The sequence below is a fragment of the Anser anser genome (genome assembly GCF_964211835.1).
Source record: "Anser anser genome assembly, chromosome: 17".
NCBI classification, from domain to species: domain Eukaryota; kingdom Metazoa; phylum Chordata; class Aves; order Anseriformes; family Anatidae; genus Anser; species Anser anser.
Genome location: NC_139738.1, coordinates 7,979,419 through 7,997,096, shown reverse-complemented (window position 1 = coordinate 7,997,096; position 17,678 = coordinate 7,979,419). Strand labels below are relative to the sequence as shown.

Genomic DNA, 17,678 nt, shown 5'->3' with positions numbered 1-17,678 from the left:
GCGGCGCCGTCACGAGTGCGGCCCGGCCCCGCTCCGCTCGGCTCCTTCCCCGCCGGCCCCGCTCGCCGTGAGGGGCCCCGGCGCGGCCATGGCGCGCTGAAGCGGCGGCGGCCGCCACCCCGCAGCCGGCGGGCCGGGCCGGGGCCGGGCCGGGGCAGCCGGCAGGACGGAGCCGGCCGGCGGGGGGCGGCGGGGCGGCGAGCGGGCCCGGCGGGCGGCCCGGCCCTCGGGTTCCGCCGGGCGGGCGCGGCGGCGGAGGGCGGCGGGAGCCGGCGCCATGGAGCCGGCGGAGGTGAAGGACCGCATCCTGGAGAACATCTCCCTCTCCGTCAAGAAGGTGGGCGGTGGGGCGGCCCCTCCCCGGCCGGGGCGGCCCTGGGGACCCCCCCCCCCTCCGCTAAATTGCGGCCGGGGGGCCCCGCCGTGGGGCTGGGGGGAGGTCGTCCCCCCCCGGACATCTCTGACATCCCTGCGGGACCGCCCCCGCCCGAGGCGCGGGTCTGGGGTCGCCGCTTTGTGACAGGACCGCGGGGGGGGGGGGGTGAGTTTAGGGGTTCACCTGTGTGGGGATGCCCCGAGGGACCCCCGGGCTGGGAGTCTGAGGTTGGAGGCGTCCTTTTTGCTGGTGCTGTGGGGCCAAGGACACCCCCGAGGAACCCAGTCAGTGGGGTTGAGGGGCCCCCTGGCAGAGGGGGGGCTTGGTCATCCCTCCTGCACCCCCCAAAGGGATGCAGCCGGGGTTACCCCGGGGCCTCCTCTGTGTCCCTGCTGTCAGGGACGTGCGGGGGTTCCCCGTGGGGCTCCCAATTCCAGGCTGGGGTTTCCCTTTTCACGGGGACCTCCTCTGTGTCTGGGGCAGTCAGAGAGTGGGAAGTTCTGGGCTGGGGCCTTGCTTTTTGTCCTTCCTGGCCCAACCGTGAGCTCTGGCCTTGTTAGAGAAAGGCCAGCAACCGCAAGCTGCGTTGGGGGGGGAGCGAAGGCAGCCTTGTTTCAATTTTCATTCCAAGTCCTGGGGGAAAGGAGGCCTTCTGGACTTGCTGACATTTCTCCAGTTACTGGGCTCCTGCTGCCTTTTGAAATTGGCGTTTTTCTGTGATCTGCAACGTGTCCTGACACAGATTCACCCATGAAAACTTGTTATAAGAAGACTATCATGAGTGAATTTCCAGCACAATTAAGGAAGGGATGATTTGACATTACCTCCTGGATGTAGGATGGATGCGCAAACCTCTCCCATCCTCTCTCTTTTCCTCTGTCAGTGAGCCTGTCCTCTGGTTTCCATCCTTAATTTTTAGAGGACATTCATTTTTAGGGTGAATCCCTTATCTACCTGGAAATGACGGGATGTTCGTCTGGCTCCAAGCTCTGTTATGATACTCTGCAGCTCTGACCTTGCTACCTCAGTTTCCACGTGTACATAAGGATACGCTAGTTTCCACTCAGGGTTTGTTGGACACAATTTATTTACATCCAGAAAGTCTTTGGGATCCTTGTTTGGAAATGCTGTAAAATCAACATGGTGGGTTTTTTGGTTATTATTGTACTTGAGGAAGGCTCCTTGTCTACAGCTCTGCCAAGACATCTCTGCCTTGACCTGCACTGATCTCCGCCAACTGCTGTCTTGGTCTAGCAGCGAAGAGGGATTTTTGGATTTTTCAGTCCTGCCAGTTTGCTTTCCTGTTCAGTTCCAAGTAGGAAAGCTCGGGGAAACGAAGGAGACATCAGGCTGATGGACCTATTAATACCATCCCGGTGAAACCAAGCTCAACCACATGGCAAAAGTCCAGCACTGGCACACCCCTGTGTTTTACCCCGGGATGCAATTCTGCTTCCTCAGGGAGACTGCTTCCCTTCAGCAATGGAATCGCTAATTTTTCCCAGCATTTCCCTGTCTGTCTTCATCCCTTGACTCTCTGACATTTTCCTTTTCTCTGTGTTAGTGGGAAGAATAAGATAGTAGGTCAGAGGAACAGGTACGCCTTCTCCACACCCTCGCTGTGTGTTGGGAGATCCTCATCTCGCTCATCCTCTGCTCCCTGCCTCTTGAGTAATGACTCCTGGTTGCTGGGGTTGTGTCATGAGGTGTGGAGACTTTTCCAAGTATTATCTCTGATTTCAAAAGCTTTCTAGCTGTGTAGGCAGATCACTCCTTACTCTTGCTGTTGTTGCAGGTTTGATTTGTGGAGCAGAGGGTTTGGATGTGTTTGCGACGATGTGTGTACCTTTCTGCAGTGCTTTTTGGCCAAATAATAGGCTTTCTTCTCTCAGCTTCAGACCTGAGGAAGAGTTTGTGGATTCTCAGTGGTCAAGTTGTTTTAGAAGGAAACCCCACTTCGAGACTGGATGGAATTGGGACAAAAGCAAGCCAGCGCTGAAGGCTGAGATACCTGGTTCCATAGCTGCCTTTGAGTAGCAGCAGAAAGCATGATTTTTCTGAGTAGCGCAAGGAGAACTGTCCAGATGCTCATCAGCTTCCCTCTGCCTCAGATGGGGAGCGCAGCAAGCAGCAGCACAGGGCTGGGCAGGGCCCGTGCCGCAGAGAGCTGCTCTGGTTTCTTGTGCCCCCATCGTAGTGTCTTCGCTTGCAGCAGGTCCAGGTGTGCTTCTGAATTCCAGGAGCGGGAGGTCAGGAGGACATTTTTTTCAGAGCACAGCGAGTAAATTCTGTACAAATGGACAGCAGAAAAAGTGCTTCAATTCCACACAAACAAGCGAATCCCTCAAACCTCAGTGAATGGGAATATGTAGAAATATCTGAGGGCTAGAACATCAGCTAGAAAAACAGGGGTGCAAACCTCCTCGGAGAGGGTAATTATAAACCCGTGGCTTTCTCTCTGTGATACCCAAGGGCCTGGTCACGCACTTCCACCGTGCCTTGGAGATCAGGGGTAGTCCTACCCTTGACAGCAGAGGTGTGAGGTCAGGCCTTGGCAGCCAAGAGGGAGGCAGAACATCAAATTTAGAGACTCATAAATTGTCCCTCTAGCTGGAGAGATCTCGGGAGGCTTCAGGAGGGGCTGGGAGAGCTCAGCACTGGCGAGTCGGGTCCCTGCTTCGATTCAAACACACACCCAGGAGAAGCGCGAGGATAGCCTTGATTTCCCCGTCTATAGCTTGTCCTCTCTGACCTCCGTGGGAGAAATAAATTACTTCAGAGGGCGATGCTTTTTGCTCAGGTTGTGTGGACAGCGTCGCCCTGTGGCGCTCATTACTTCTGTCTTGTGCCTGTTTCTTTTCCCCTTCCCCACCCAGTGCTCCCTTGCCCTGCTGAGAGGGCTGTGCTCCAGCACAAATTATCGTGCGACTTGGTGCCTAGCTCTTATTTTCTTTAATGAATGAGGGTTTTATTCAGGCAAAAGCTGCAGACGGTCAAGTTTTGGCTGGGTGTGCATTCACCCCTTGGCATGCAGCCTCTCCACGAGGGGTGCAGACCCTTGTCCGCCCTGGTACTAGTTTTCTTCCAGCAGATGTTGCTGTGAGTGGCAGCAGCGGGGCGAGCGCTGCAGCTGAGCTTTTGCTGTGATAAGCACACTAGAAATGCTGACAGCTTCATACCCATCCTTGGCCAACCATCGCCTGGTAGCTCTGAGTTATCACAGATGACCTGATCCACGCTGAAGCTGGTAGCGTAAACATTTTTTGTTCTTTGTTTGGCTTTCCGTGCTGTCCTGGACGTTGCAGGGGGTTAAGGAGAGACTTATTGCCGCCTTGTCTGTGGTTAGGTGGCCACAACGCAGAGTTCTTAAACAACGCTCATCGCTGCCAATTCGGGGAGCTAAACTTAAATTCATAAAGAGCTCAAAATCCAAGATTCTGGGGCTCTTCTCTGTTTTTCAGGCTTTCTTTGTGGCTTTGAAGGACACATTACCACAAACAGCTGATCCTTGGTGCATGTCAATCAGGTGGAGTGGTTTTTTTTTGCCGATGTTGCAAGAGTTCTTGCCAGAAGCTCTGGCTCTGCTCCGTTTATGCATGACTTCGGGGAAGTTTCCACTTCCCCCCACAGGCGGGGGTGCCAGTGAATTAATGCTGTGCCATTTCTGCCTGTCTCCACATCTGATTTTCAGCTCCGTACCAGTGAAATGCCGTTGCAGCCCCCCAGGCTCCCTGAACTCTGCTCTGCAGCATCTCCTGCGCAGCGAGGGAAGGGAGATTTGGGCACGGCTTGGTCCCTCCATCCTGGAGAGGAGCAGGTGGTGCTGGAGTGGAGCATCCCTCGCCAAAACACAGAGGGGATGCGCTCCCCTTTTGGGGGGGTTTAGCCAAGCTGCCGTGACACCGAGGTAGCAGTTCCGGAGATGTGAAAGAGCCTGAAGAGCAGCTTGCCTCCTGCTTCCCGTTGAGGGGCACCTTGCTGGCTGCAAGACCACAGGGGTTTATCTCTGTCAGGGTATTTCCTCTCGCTTGTTTGTGTTTGCTCCAAGCCACATCCGCTGTTGCTGCTGGGAGCACGCAGCAGGAATTGACATCTGTACGCGCGCAGCGCTCCTGCTCGCAAACCTGTACCAGGCTCACCGGCTGCCAGAGCGCAAGGATGGGGCTGGATCTTCTCCCTTCGCTGAAGCCAGCAACGATTTTGTGGAGCTGCGAATACACGAGGACCTCTCAGGTGCTTCAACGCTCGCAGCACTGACGCTCTGCACATTTTGGGTGTCCTCTAAGGGCTTTGCCACTGCTTGGCGAGCAAACAAAGCTGTCTGCTGTGGTCCGGCTGAGAGTGCAGCAGTGAGGTCCTGTGAGTATTTCAGGGCTTTTTTCTCAAAATTCCTAATGTGTCCTGACACAGGCCTGGTGATAACACAACTGCCGGCAACAACCTGGTAAGAGGATTGGATTCTGTGGGTACTGAAACTGACGTTGTCTCTTTATGCCAAGGGGAGGCATTTCTCAAAATCAGCTCAGGACCTGCTGATGGACAAGGCTATGATAGCCTTTTTTTGTCGGGGGGGGGGGGAATCTGTTTGTTCTTCTCCTGCTACCACAAAGCATTTGCTGGGAGAGAAGTTGGTTCAGGAGGCCAGGTTTTGGCAGTGGGTTCTGTAGAAGGAGCAGCACGCCGTGCCTCTGAGGCAGCCTGCCTCCGATTTTGTGAATTCTGTGAGCGTGACACGGCTGCTGGGCGGTTCCAGCTTTTCCCACTTCTGACACCCTGGTCCAAGAGGAGTAACCCAAACAACTTGGTGCCAGAAGACTTTGTCTGCAGGGAGAGACTCAAAGCGCTGAATGCCTGGAGTGTGAGTAAGCAGCAGCTATCTGGGAGAGCAGCACCGTTACAGGGCACAAACCCCCTGTGCTCGCTTGTTTTAGTGTGTTTACCAACTGGACTTGTTTTTCCCTCCTGTGAAATCTGTTTTTCTGTTGTGCCGAGCATGTGACCTTTCCGTCCGCCTTCAGCTAACGCAGGGATCCTGTTCCTCGGCAGCTGTGTGCAGTCCCAAAGGCTCTGCTGGCCACGTCTGACAAAAAGCACCGCTGGCAGGCAGCTTCCCCCCAGCCTTGCTAGCCAGCTCTGTGCCCATTCCCTGCTCACCACTGCAGAAATAATGAACCTCAAACGAAGGAAAGCCCTGGAAAAAGCCTTTGGGGTGTGGGAGCTGACAAGTGTACGTGTCCCAGGAGGTGACAGTCTTACTGGGTTGCACTCAGCTGGATAAATGCTGCAAAGCTCCGTATTTCTAGACATGAAGCATCCTTCCTGTGGGTTTCAGCTTTGCCTCTTTCAGGCTTCTGTCTCTGCACATCACGAGCATGCTTTCTCTTAAGGCTGCTCCAGCAGCACTGGCAGTGCCTCAAGGCGCTGATGCGCTGAGCGTGCCCATGCGCTTCGTCAGGGAAGTGCCAGCACCCAGGCAGGGGGTGCTGAGTCCAGGGTGGGAAGCTGAGCTCTGAGGCCAGTGCTGGTCTGGAAGCTTTTTGTAAGAAATGTTGAGTCAGGTCACGCGTGCAACCCCCAGGACATCCTGCCAGAGCTGAAGTTTCTGGGCTCTAAGTTGTGTTGTACAGGTTCCTTTCTGGATTGGTAAAGGGAGCAGCAGGACAACATCCCTGCCTTGAAATTCAGCCCACTTCTGTAGGTGGTACGGAGGTTGCAGAGGAGTTTGGCCTCCCCTTTACCATTTGCCATCGATGTCTGTACTCTCCTGAGCAGGCATGAGAGTGCCGACTGTGCCTGGCTGTTTATCCATCTTAAGTGTCTGTCCTGTCCCTTGCTGATGCCTCTTCCCTTGGGGCTGGAGCTCCAGGTTTGTTTCTTGAGGGTGATCTGCTGTGGGTGAAGCCCCAGACTTCATGCCAAGACCCAGAGCTGTCTTCCTTGATCGGAAGTTTTTAATCACGTTTTCAGACAGCGTTGCAGGCTGCGTTCACGGGAAACCGCGGGGTTTTGCCCTTGCTGCATAGGGCTGTGCTGTCCGGTAACGTGCCCCAGCTCCCGGCCAGCTGAGCGGTGCGGTGGAAGGGCAGGTGCTGGGAGCAGGCTTGGGGAGGTTCTGAGCCTTGCGGAGGGTTTGCATCTCCAAAACACTGCCCGCAAAGAAAGCCACCTCCTTGATAGACCGGAGGAGCTCTTCCCAGCTGGTCGGGAAGGCAGCAAGAGGACAGGAATGGAGGCAGAAAGAAGGCTGCAGCAATCTGTGTTATGTTTTGGCTGTCTGCTTGCTGCTTTGTGGTGTTCCTTTTGTTTTGCTTCCTTGCAAATGGGGAAAACCCTTTGCCAGTCCTTGTGCTGTGGCTAGGAAAGTGGGGCTTTGAAGCATCCCTCGCCTTTCCCATACAGCGAGTGCAGTGGTTGGGGTAGGAGCTGAGCTGGAGGAACGCAAGGGGTTGCCCGATGGGGCTGTTTGCTTTTCTTCTTTAGTGTTTGTCTTGCCAGGGAAATGCCAAGCAGAGCAAGGGAAACGAGCTTGGTGCTGGAAAGCTGCTAGTGAAGTATCTGCAGGCCAGATGTGTGGAGGGGAGGTGAAGGCTCGGCTGGACTGTGGCCAGCCGTGAATAGTGCAGGCGGGCCCGGAGACTGGATTTCAGGCAGGTCGTGGGAGTGCTGGAGAGATTTCAGAGCACCACCACGAGAACGATTCGGTTTGGAGAATGCGCTCCAGTGTGGCTGCCGCAGCTCGGCTCACTCGGTTTATTCAGGAGAGCGGTGCTGGTCCCTGCATGGGGGTTACCTGCAGACACAGGAGGTAAGGACGTTTTGGTCTAAATGCCAGAAATCCCAGGAAATGAGGACTCAAGGAAGACTCCTTCGATCTTTCTGGTGACATTCTCAAGAGGAGGATAATCAAAAGCCAGAGAAATTTTGTGGCCTCAGCATAACACGGAGGCTGCGAGGCGTGACTGGGTGTTGTTCTCACAGCGGTTACCGGAAACGTGGCTCGAGGGGCAGTGCTGATAGCTTGGTTTGGGTGCTGCGGGTCTCCTTCCGCGTGGACCTCGGGGCTGAGTGCGTTACCTGGGTGGTTCTGCAGCCCTGCATCAAGAAGCAAGTCCTTGTCAGGACTCAGGAAGGACCTGGCTGTTTCCTTGAAGCCCAGCTGGTCTGCGCATCATCCACAGTATCTTCCTGTAGTGTTCCAGGAGGTGACAGCATCTTTAAGAACATTCTCTTTGAAACAGCTACCAGCGCATCACAGCTATTCCTCAGCCTGATGAACACTGAAGATCCCTTCTTTTGTTGGGGTAACCAGTGCAAAAGGGATGGAGAGGGGAGGGCCTGACCAGTGGGGGTTTTGGCATCTCTCCTTGCGCTACGAGAACACTGCAAATGGGCCTGGAGAGCTGATGCAATTAGTAGGCTATAAAACTGTGCAAGGAACATCCTTTCTTGTGTGTGCCAGCGGGGGGTGTGGCGTATTACTACAAAAAACATGCCATTTACAATCAACTCTTGATTAATAAACAGCAATTAAATGCACCCTCTCCTCAATGGGACGAGGTGCAGCGCGAGCTCTTCCTTTATTCCCCTCCACTCAAATAAGCTTTCTTTTCCCTTTGGACAAACACCCTTCTGCTCTGCTTTCTTCTCGAGTGTGTTTGACTTGCCAGCCTTGAGTACTTGGGCTCAGGAGGAGCTTTGGTAACCGGTTTGCCGCAGCAGGTTTTGCTCCACGCTGTTGCAACACCAGCGGACGCGATGGGCTGCGGAGTGGTCTCAAGCTGACAGACGCTCTTGGTGGATTGCAGGGATGCCTTCTGGATGCCGACAGCACTTATTTTGGCTGCAGGAATGTCTATAAATAGCCCCGGGCTGAGAGTCGAGGCGTTTGCAGGGCACCGGGTGCTGCATGAGTCCTCCGCCCGAGGCTTCGGCCACTCATCCTGGCACCCACCTGGTTTTGGGGTGCAGAGGGGCCGAGGGGGAAAGCTTCTCGCCGGAACCCCCCGAGATGAATGCTCTGCAGGAGCGTTGCTGTGTTTGGTTAATTCTTTTTAACCTTACTGCTTGTCTCCTTCCTGGTGCTCCTGGCTCCAGCCCTTCTCACTGCCCGGGTATATCAGGGAGCTGCTTTGAGGATGCTTCACATGTGAAGAGCTGGAGTTTGATCACCACTTCCCGAACAGGTCCGTCCACCACGCAGTGATTAGGGAGAGCTTGCTTTCAAATTGTTTGTTTGTGTTTTATAGCAATTTGCAGGAGAGAAGTAAACACAGCAGATAAATGCATGGTACCTCAGAGGTGGAGAGGCGCGTTGCGTATTGTGTACAGCTCTGAGCATGCTGTGCTGTCCAGTGCTAGCAAGCAGGCATGTTCCTAGCGTGGCATTTTTCAACGCCGGCTGTTTGTGCTGGAGCAGAGCTGCTTGCTGTGATGGTACAAAGCTTTATTTTTCATTTGGTAGGTAAGTAGGTTTAAACAGGCCATCTCTCAGGGCATCTCCACATGTATCTGCGTTTTAGAAAACCTGCAGGGTCACAGATGAGTGTTAACAACAGCATGCTGTGCCCCTCACACCCTGCTGGTACCTTCCAGCCCCCTGCAATATTCGTTTCTCTGCCATTTTTTCAGGGCAGTGTCCCAGCACCCCTCCCTGTGCTGCACAATTGGTGTCAGGTTCTGGGAACGTCCATCCTGGGGGGGTGGAGACCGTGTCCGTGGCCTGCATCTCTGCCCCGAAATGTTTGTGGTCTGAATTCCTGCAGATTTCAGGTTAGCTGGATTTGGGGCAGGCCAGGTGCTCTGGGAAATGATGCAACCAGATTTTGCTCTTCAGCTCGGAAACGAGTGCTGGCAGCGGACACACAGCGCATCTTCCCGTGGAAGGACTAGCTAGCACTTCTCTGCGGGAAGCCTGGCCCTTCCCTGCCTTCCGCCTCTGGAGCCAGCTATAAAATGGCCCAGGTGACACGAACTGCTGTCACCGCTCTGAAATGCGGTGTCTTCAGGGCCTGGCATGACAGGGACGCTGTGTCAAGACTCAACCAGTGAGCAAACGTGTGAAATAGCTATTTTGCTCCTTCTCATCGGTTTGCTTTGTAATTCATTCGCTATTTCATCGTACCTCTCCTCTGTATGTGTCTTTCCAAATAGAAGACGCCTCCCGATCAGCTCCTGCAAGTCGCAGCCTTTCGCCACCCTCGCCATAGGGCTGGCTCCACCCCGGAGATCCCAGGGCTTGCTCCGTCTTGTTGCCTCCCCGAGACGTGGGAGCTCAGCGGGGACTCAGCGCTCTCTCCGGGCACCCTGTGCAAAACCCAGCTCCCCGGCTGTGCGGTTAAGGCCGCCCGGGCACATCGCGTGGCCAGGAGGCAGGCTGGAGATGTGCCCAAGCGAAGAGCTAAACATGCCGGGATGAGGATGAGGGACGAGGATATGAGGGTCAGGAGGTGAGGGGACCTGTGCTACAAGGAGCAGGCAGGGCTTGGAGCAGGGCAGACGAGCTGCATTGCAAGTCTGTATGTTTTTTCCCTCCTGCTGATCTCTTTGTGGGGTTCATTGTGCTCTAGCAGCCTGTGCGTGTCCTTTGCTTGGGCTATAAGCCATTGGCCCTGTTTTCTTCAGGGGGGACAGCAGAAACGTCCCTGTCCCTTGATGCCACGCTGCCTGGAGAACGCGGTGGCACAGCTCTGTGCAGGAGCAGCCCCTCGGTGCGCTTCCCTGCGCTGGCACAAGCAGCAGCTCAGACACGGCCGTGACTCACAGCACCCAAATCGCCTCGGGAGGAGCCACCACTTGCCCGCTTCCCGCTCGCAGTGCCCCGTGGCCCCGTGACGGCGCACCAGGCGGTCACACGAGCTCGTCCTCTGCCTCCTGACATGGCACGGAGCGGACGTGGGCTGCTTGGGGTGGGTTTGCTCTGAGCAATGAGCAGAAGTCGGCAGTGGATGCGCTGCAGGTTGGTGCTTGGCCTCTGACTTCCCAGAAAAGCCGTGCAGAGTTCTCCTGTTCCCTAACATACATGAAGCAAGACCAGCGTTGTTGCAACAGTGCTGCCAGTGGCGTTGACTCCTGGGGCAGGACGGAGGCTAAAGGTAGCACCAAGCCTTAATATGACGTGGAATCATCCCTTAAAAACTTAGGTCCTTTCATGGGGGAAGAACCAGATTTTCTAAGAAATGGAAAACTATTTTTCCAGAAGTACCCAGCTGCCTCTCACCACTCAGAGATGCAGAGATGAGACAATCCTCTGGGTTCGGCAGCGGTTTGCAAGGGGAAGTGTGCTGAACCTCTGCTGATGACGGGAGCTGGTCAGTCCATGTAGGAGCTGGAGAGCTGGAAACCGTGAACTGGCTGCAGGAAGGACTGTGACAAAGATCTAGGCTATTTTGGGGAAGGAAGGAAAGAAAAAGAGGAAGTGCTTCTTTGCTCATCTCTTTCTCTGCGCGGAGTCTCTCTGTAAAGGGGAGCTCTTCCAGCTGGTGGCAGAGCTCAGAGTTCCCTCTGCGATGACCTCCCCGAGCTGCGTGCACAGCGCCTGCCTGAGGGGCGCCTTGCTTTTCCCCACTGATGTGGTAAGCTAACATAAGGCCTGCTTTTATTTTCATTCTTTTTTCCCCTAGCTGTCCCCCACAGCTGCATTTCCTCAAGTGAGCACAGAGCCTGCAGAAAAACCCCAGGCAGACGTTGGGGCCGCAGCGCAGCGGGAGGACCCGCAGCGGAGGGTACCCTAGCCCTCTGCACAGGCAACAGCGTGGCTGGGACAAGCCAGGATTTTCTGCCTTCGGTTCCTGGCTCACATCCCACAAGGCAGGGGCTTTCCTTCCTGCCTCAGTTTCCCCAAAAAGGGATGTTTTAGCGACTCTCTCCATTCCAGACAGCTCTTGGAGAGCATGCAGTGTGTGAGCACTCCGTGTTGATAGCATGTGTTGCAAAACAAACCTGGGGATGAAAGAAAGTATTTCTATTTTGTATTTCTTTCCAACTAGTGTAGAAAAGCCACATCCCTGACTCCAGGGGGCTGGAGGAGGATCCAGTTCCCCGAAATCAAGCGGGGCTTATGTGTGAAACCCTTTGTGATCCCTTGTGGCTCCATTTACCCATTGCCTGGGGGATATGGCTCTAAATTTACATTTTGTTTCCTCCTCAAGTGTCCTTGCTGTGGGAACTGGGAACTTGCTTAAAACTCTGACTGCAGATAGCTCCTGAAATAGTTCTTAAATAGTGGGATTTCAGGGCCTTCTCCTCCCTGCTTGGGCCTGGGCTGCCTACTAATACTGTAAAGCTTCTGGGACAGCTTCTGCCCCAAAAACGTGTAAGAGCTGAAGAACTGCTGAGCTAGAATGCATTGGCTCTCGCCTGGGTGTAGTGAAAGTCTGTGCACCTATGGGTGGCTCTGCATGCAAACCATTATCGCGCTTTGTGTTCCCCAGGGCATTTATCTCCTCGGCGGGACTGGGACAGATGGATTGTGCTATGCGATCGGACGAGGGAATTTGGCTGTGATTCTTCCAGCTCAGCAGTTCTTCCCCACGTCAGGGCTGGGACCAGCTCCATGCAGGAACACGCCTGGCTCTCCCATCTTACCTAAGAGCTGCCTTCCTCCACAGAGATTAAAGATCTTCTAGCTTCACCCCCCTCCTGGCCTGATATATTCATATTTTTAGCAGTGCTGTTGGGAACAGTTCCCCAGGGGCTGTAAGGGTGTTTGCTATCCCCTTGATACATTTCACATCAGGACTGGATGATTTTCTGAAAGAGCTGCTCTGGCTGTAGCAGTAATTCAGGAGGAGAAACCAGTTTCTGGTTTTGGGGGGCAAGTCAGACTTGACAAGCACAACACCATCCAGTTTTATAGAACATAAACCTTTTTTTTTTTTTTGTCTCTATATGGAGCCTGCAGTATCTCACCTGCTCTTGCTGGAGTACTAAGGGGTTGCTGGTAACTGGCAGAACAGGGCTCACTTTGGTGACGCGGGAACCGCAGATGGGCTGAATCACCACTGAGCGATGGTCGATGTGGTCATGGTCGCTGCTTCGTGCGCTCTCACGGACGAGGCACAAGCTGTCTTTTGTTCAGATCATGGTGGGAAGGCTCTGTACTGTGTATTTCTAGAGAAAATTGTGAGCACATGGGCTCCCCATCAAAACCCCTTGGCTGCAAGAATCCAGAGAATCGTGCTGGGAAGCAGATGATGCAGGTGTTACAAAAGCAAGGAAAAGTTTCCAGCTTGTTGGAGCAGCACAGTTTTCTTGCTAGAAACCCATGACTTGGAAAGAACACCTCTAAATGTGTTCTTCTGTGCATATTTTGATTTCTTTGAATCTAACGTGTAACTGGTGAGGCCTGACAAAGAGGTATCAGGTGCCAAAATAAGGTATGTGTGGGTGATGTGTTGTCATGGCTCAGCTGAACCATTGCCAACCAGATCAAATAAATGTGGCCTATGCAGCTGAGGCTTCGTCCTGGGTGAGTAACTCATTCGTTCGCTGCCTGAATGCCAGGCGTGTCTGAGACAGGGACCTAAATAGATCTCTAAGCTCTAGGGGCAGGAGAAGGCTGGGAAGGAATATGGCTGTGAGGGGATTTCTAGTGGCTGATTTTGCAAAAGCAACGAAGTAGTTTTCACTGCGTCAAACCTCTGGGGCTGTTGTCAGCGGAGTGCATGGCCAGCACGGACCTCAGAGCTGACTTTGCCAGCCCCTTGCAACTGTGAGTGGGTTAATTGGGGATGGGTCGAGCCACCCAGATTTTTGAGAAAGCGGCAACCAGATGATGTAGTACCTAGTGGTGATGCCACACAGAGGGATCGGGGTGAATCGGGCTGCCTTTGTCCCTCTGTCTTCATCTGCACTGCCCAAGCTCAGGCTCTGCCTCTGCTCCCTCCGCATCCCTGGTGTCTTGCAGCCAGGCAGGCCCTTGCAGCCTGCCCCTGACGCTCTGGGAGGACCGGGGCAGCTCTTGGCTGCCTGGCATCGATCCCCAGCATCGCAGCGGTTACTCGAGCCGTCTGTGACAAGAAAACCGTGGTCTCTTCCCAGGATGCTGGAATTGCACGGGGTGTCACCCAGGTTTGGCACACAGCACGTGTGCAGCAGTGGGTGAAACAGGCAGGTGCTGTGTTACTTCTCGCCAGCTTTGTCCTGCCGATTGCAGACTCGCTGCTGGATCACTTAGGTCCACTGTGATTATCTGAGAAGAACAAAGCAGACTTTATTTGGTAAGAACTGCCCACGGGTGATGGGACAGCAGCAACCTGTCCCCCCCCGCCCCCTTCTGCTGGACTCAGATCAACTTTTGCACCTGGAAGCAAGGTTTCTCCTAGCCCAGGGTTTCCCATGGCAGGACCCTGAGACCTAGGAGGGGACTTGTGGCAGAGTCAGGAGCAAAGCCCAGAGCCCTGACTGATTTCTGTTCTGAACCACTTGGCGATTGCTGGACTGCTGTAGCGTTAGCTGTGAAGGAGGAGACTGTGCAGCCCAGCCTGCCAGCTCAGCAAACGGGGACGGTGTTTGTGTGGCTGTGCTGCTGACATGTCCCTGAAATGTGCATGGATCGCTGTGAGTGAAATTCTCCATATAATTTACTGCCTTAGGGTACTCTTAAAACCAACTGCTGCACCCTGTAAGTAACCTGCATCAAGGTTGCTGCAAGCTGAGAGAGGGGAAAAAAGCTTCTTAATGCTGTATGCGAGTGTCAGCATCTCCAGCTGTCTTCTCTGTTGGGGTGTTTCAGCCATTGTCTCTCCTCTTTGCAGCTGCAGAGCTACTTTGCTGCCTGTGAAGATGAGACGCCAGCCATCAGAAACCATGACAAGGTCCTGCAGCGGCTCTGTGAACATCTGGACCATGCTCTGCTCTATGGGTAAGTGTTGAGCCTGCCTCTAGGTTTCCTGCACGTGCTCAGATGCTTTTCACTCGGCTTTGCCTGTGGACATGCACGCAGCATGTTGCAGGGGCTTGTCTCAGCATGGGGAAGCTACCTAGGCAGCAATTGGGCTGGGGATAAGAAAGCCCTCACTTAACCTTCCTCTGGGCCCTTCTCTTCTTCCAGACTGCAAGATCTTTCCTCAGGCTACTGGGTGCTGGTCGTTCACTTCACCCGCCGCGAAGCCATCAAACAGATAGAAGTGCTTCAACACGTGGCCACCAACCTGGGACGCAGTGAGTGTTTGCAGACACTGCCCTGCCTCTGAGGGCGAACTTCAGTCTGGGAACATCCAGCAGGCAGCCTGGGAAGGTTGCAGAGGCTCATGCTCAAGGGCTGGGGACCAGGGGAGCTAGCAGGCACCTTAGGGCTGAGTCCAGCTTACCTTGCTCAGGCCCAGAAGGTGGGAATGCTGTTGTCCTGCATTATGGCTCTAGAAATATCGCAGCCTTGTCTCTAGGTCAGACTGCTTCTGCTGCCACGAAACCAAAGCAATCTGCTGTGCTGTGCTCTCAAGAAGGGGTTATGGCAGATAGGAGACATCACCTCTCTTGCCCCAGAATGTCTCACTCTAGCTGTCGTTCGCCTGATGCTACTTCTACCTTGCTGCAAGATCTCTGTAGCAGATGTTTGGGACCATCAAGGCCACAGGACGGTCGGTGCCCAGAGACCTCCTCTCTGCCTGATTCTCCCAACACCCTTCATCTCCCACGCCCTGTACCGGTGAGAGCAGAGCTGAGCACAGACTCCGCCATCACCTCTCTGCACCAGCCTTTGTGTAATACCTCAAATTGGACCTGTGCTGATTTAGAGCGATTCTCCCTCCGTCTCTCCTGGCTGGTGATCCTGCTGGAACTGCCAGTGGGGCCCCATCACGCTGTAGGGGTGTAGTTGTGTCCTCTTCTCTACTGGCTACCGTGCACACTCTTACTCTTCTTTCTACTGCAAGTCATGAATCTGTCCATTCATCTCCCTCTGGCATTCTTCCCACAGATTTTCCCAACAGCCAGTTGCTCCCCTCAAATGATATGAATGTGAATGACCAATCTCATGTGTTTTAACAGATTTGTGATTATTTCCAGGCTTGCTTTGCTTCTCAGGCACTTCCCTGCACTTAAATCCCTCTTCCGCTTTGTTTACAGGCCGGGCGTGGCTGTACCTAGCCCTCAACGAAAACTCATTGGAGAGTTATTTGAGACTGTTCCAGGAGAACCTAAGCCTGCTGCATAAATACTACGTCAAGTGAGTATGCCAGCCCATTCTTTTTTGGGGCTCTTGTTGGCATCCCTCCTTGTCAGAAGCAAGAAGTGTGGGAGCGAGAAGTTGGTCAGGGTCTGATCATTTGCAGAGGTGTTGTGTGCTTAATGCAAGGATCCCAGATGTGGAGGCACTATCCTAGAAGAGATGCTTGCAGGCTCTCTTATATTTACTGCTTTTATTCCCAATCCCAGGCATATTCTTTATACTCTTCCATGCCTTCCAAGAAGCTCTCGACCCAGCTCTAGTAGACACCTGGAAATCTGGCTGTAGAGTGGCTTGGGGACAGCATGTAGTAGAGGCTTGTGTGCTCTCAGAGCCTTAAGCTCGGCCATTGCTCTTAGAAAGGAGGCAAGCAGCAGGCCCACAGCTCTGGGGCTGTTTACAGTGTAGCTCAGGGACATGTCACCAAAATTAAGAAAACAGAAGCTGTTTTTTCTCTCTTCCACAGCTCTAAAGCTCTTCTGTTTTATCCATGTTGCAGGAACGCCCTGGTTTGCAGTCATGATCACCTGACCTTGTTCTTAACGCTGGTGTCTGGGCTGGAGTTCATCCGCTTTGACTTGGATCTGGTGAGGGGGCAGCGTGTTACCTGTCTGCCTGCTGTGACTCTGGGGCAGCGGGTGTGTTGTGTGGGGTGGGGGTCCTGGCTGTCACACATCCCACTGCCTGCTCCAAGGCACTTTTTCATTGGCAGTCCTCTTGTTGAAAACGTGACGTTCCCAGATTGACAGGGGTAAAAGGGAGTCACATTTGCAAGCGTGGTACCAAGTGCTGGCATCCCTCCAGGTAAATAGAGGTGCACACAAGGCTACTGGCTGACCCTCGGTGTCACAGTGAGAGAGGCGGGAACTGTCAGGTTTCCTGTGAAAGGAGCAGAAACGGGCAGTCAGAGGACATTCAAGGCAGTCCCATCATTTTGTCTGTGCTGTTGTTAGCTGTGTGCGGTGACTCAGATCCTGACTCACTCCGCGCTCTTCTCTGCAGGACGCTCCTTACCTGGATCTGGCCCCGTACATGCCAGATTACTACAAGCCTCAGTACCTGCTAGACTTCGAGGACCGCCTGCCCAGCTCCGTGCACGGCTCCGACAGCCTGTCTCTCAACTCCTTCAACTCTGTCACCTCCACCAACCTGGAATGGGACGACAGCGCCATCGCTCCCTCCAGTGAAGGTAAGTGGTCTGGGAGAGCAGAGGCGAGGCACTGGCCTCCTGTTTTTGTCAGGGCTGTGTGTTCCCCCACTGCCATCAGCTGAGCTGCTGGAGCAGACAAGCTACCAAATGATGTAGCAAATGATGGGCTGGAAGAGACCAAAGAGCCCCAGAAGTCAGGCTGTGAGCCTCTCCCGTCTTGCATTAGGAGGTACAGCCAGTGGAAATGAGGGGGCGGTGCTGTGCTGGGATTTAAGCTGCAGACAGCCACTTTGCGTCCAGCTGGGAGGGGCAAACTTCCCCACAGGGTGAAAACTGTGCCCATTTCTGACCATGAACAGTTCAGGGTAGGTACGCAGGGCTGCAGAGGACCTTTTCTAACTGCTTATTTTGCAGTTGAGAGACACAAATAATTTGGAGGATGTAGGGAGTAGTTTCCAAAGTCTTCTCTCCATGTCTGAGGGAAAAGCAGCCAGTGGTCTCAGCGGTGCTGTTTTTTTCTCTTTAGCTATCTTACCTTGAGCAGGCTGATAAGTTGTGATGCTCACACCCTTATATGTATCACAGAGGGCTTGGCCATGTTGGGTGTTGTTCCTGATGAACTGAGAAAACATGTGCCTTGTGCCTTCCTCCTCAGCCCACTTCAGGCTGGAACAGGCAGCTCTTATGCTACATGAAACATGTTCACAAAGGAACATTTCAGCTACTGTTGTTCCTAATCCAGAATACATTGACCTGGTTCCTTTTTTGATGCCAGTTTGAGGAAAGCAGGATCAGGAGATTCTGGAATAGATGGGGTGCAGTGAATTCAGGACTGTGTCCACCTACAGTCAGGTTCCCTCTGAGACAAGGGTCTGCCAGTTGCCTTTTATGTGCAAGGACTGCAGTCCCTAAAGACACTGAGGAGGAACAGCCCAGGAAGCAAGATGCCGGGATGGGTGTTAGCATCATTTTAGCAAAGGGCTTTG

General features: G+C 53.9%; 1 protein-coding gene across 4 annotated transcripts in view; it reads left to right on the top strand.

Moving 5' to 3' along the window:
* The first annotated feature begins 140 nt into the window (after positions 1-140).
* PLEKHM2 (pleckstrin homology and RUN domain containing M2) overlaps positions 141-17,678 on the top strand; it is a 30,928-nt gene continuing 13,390 nt past the window's right edge. For all 4 annotated transcript variants that reach the window (XM_083802918.1, XM_083802917.1, XM_083802916.1 and 1 more), the window contains exons 1-6: positions 141-337; positions 14,131-14,237; positions 14,427-14,536; positions 15,443-15,542; positions 16,042-16,129; positions 16,545-16,731. In XM_083802918.1, coding sequence (XP_083659044.1) covers positions 278-337; positions 14,131-14,237; positions 14,427-14,536; positions 15,443-15,542; positions 16,042-16,129; positions 16,545-16,731 — 652 coding nt within the window. In that variant the 5' untranslated portion in view covers positions 141-277. The remainder of the gene's footprint in view (positions 338-14,130; positions 14,238-14,426; positions 14,537-15,442; positions 15,543-16,041; positions 16,130-16,544; positions 16,732-17,678) is intronic.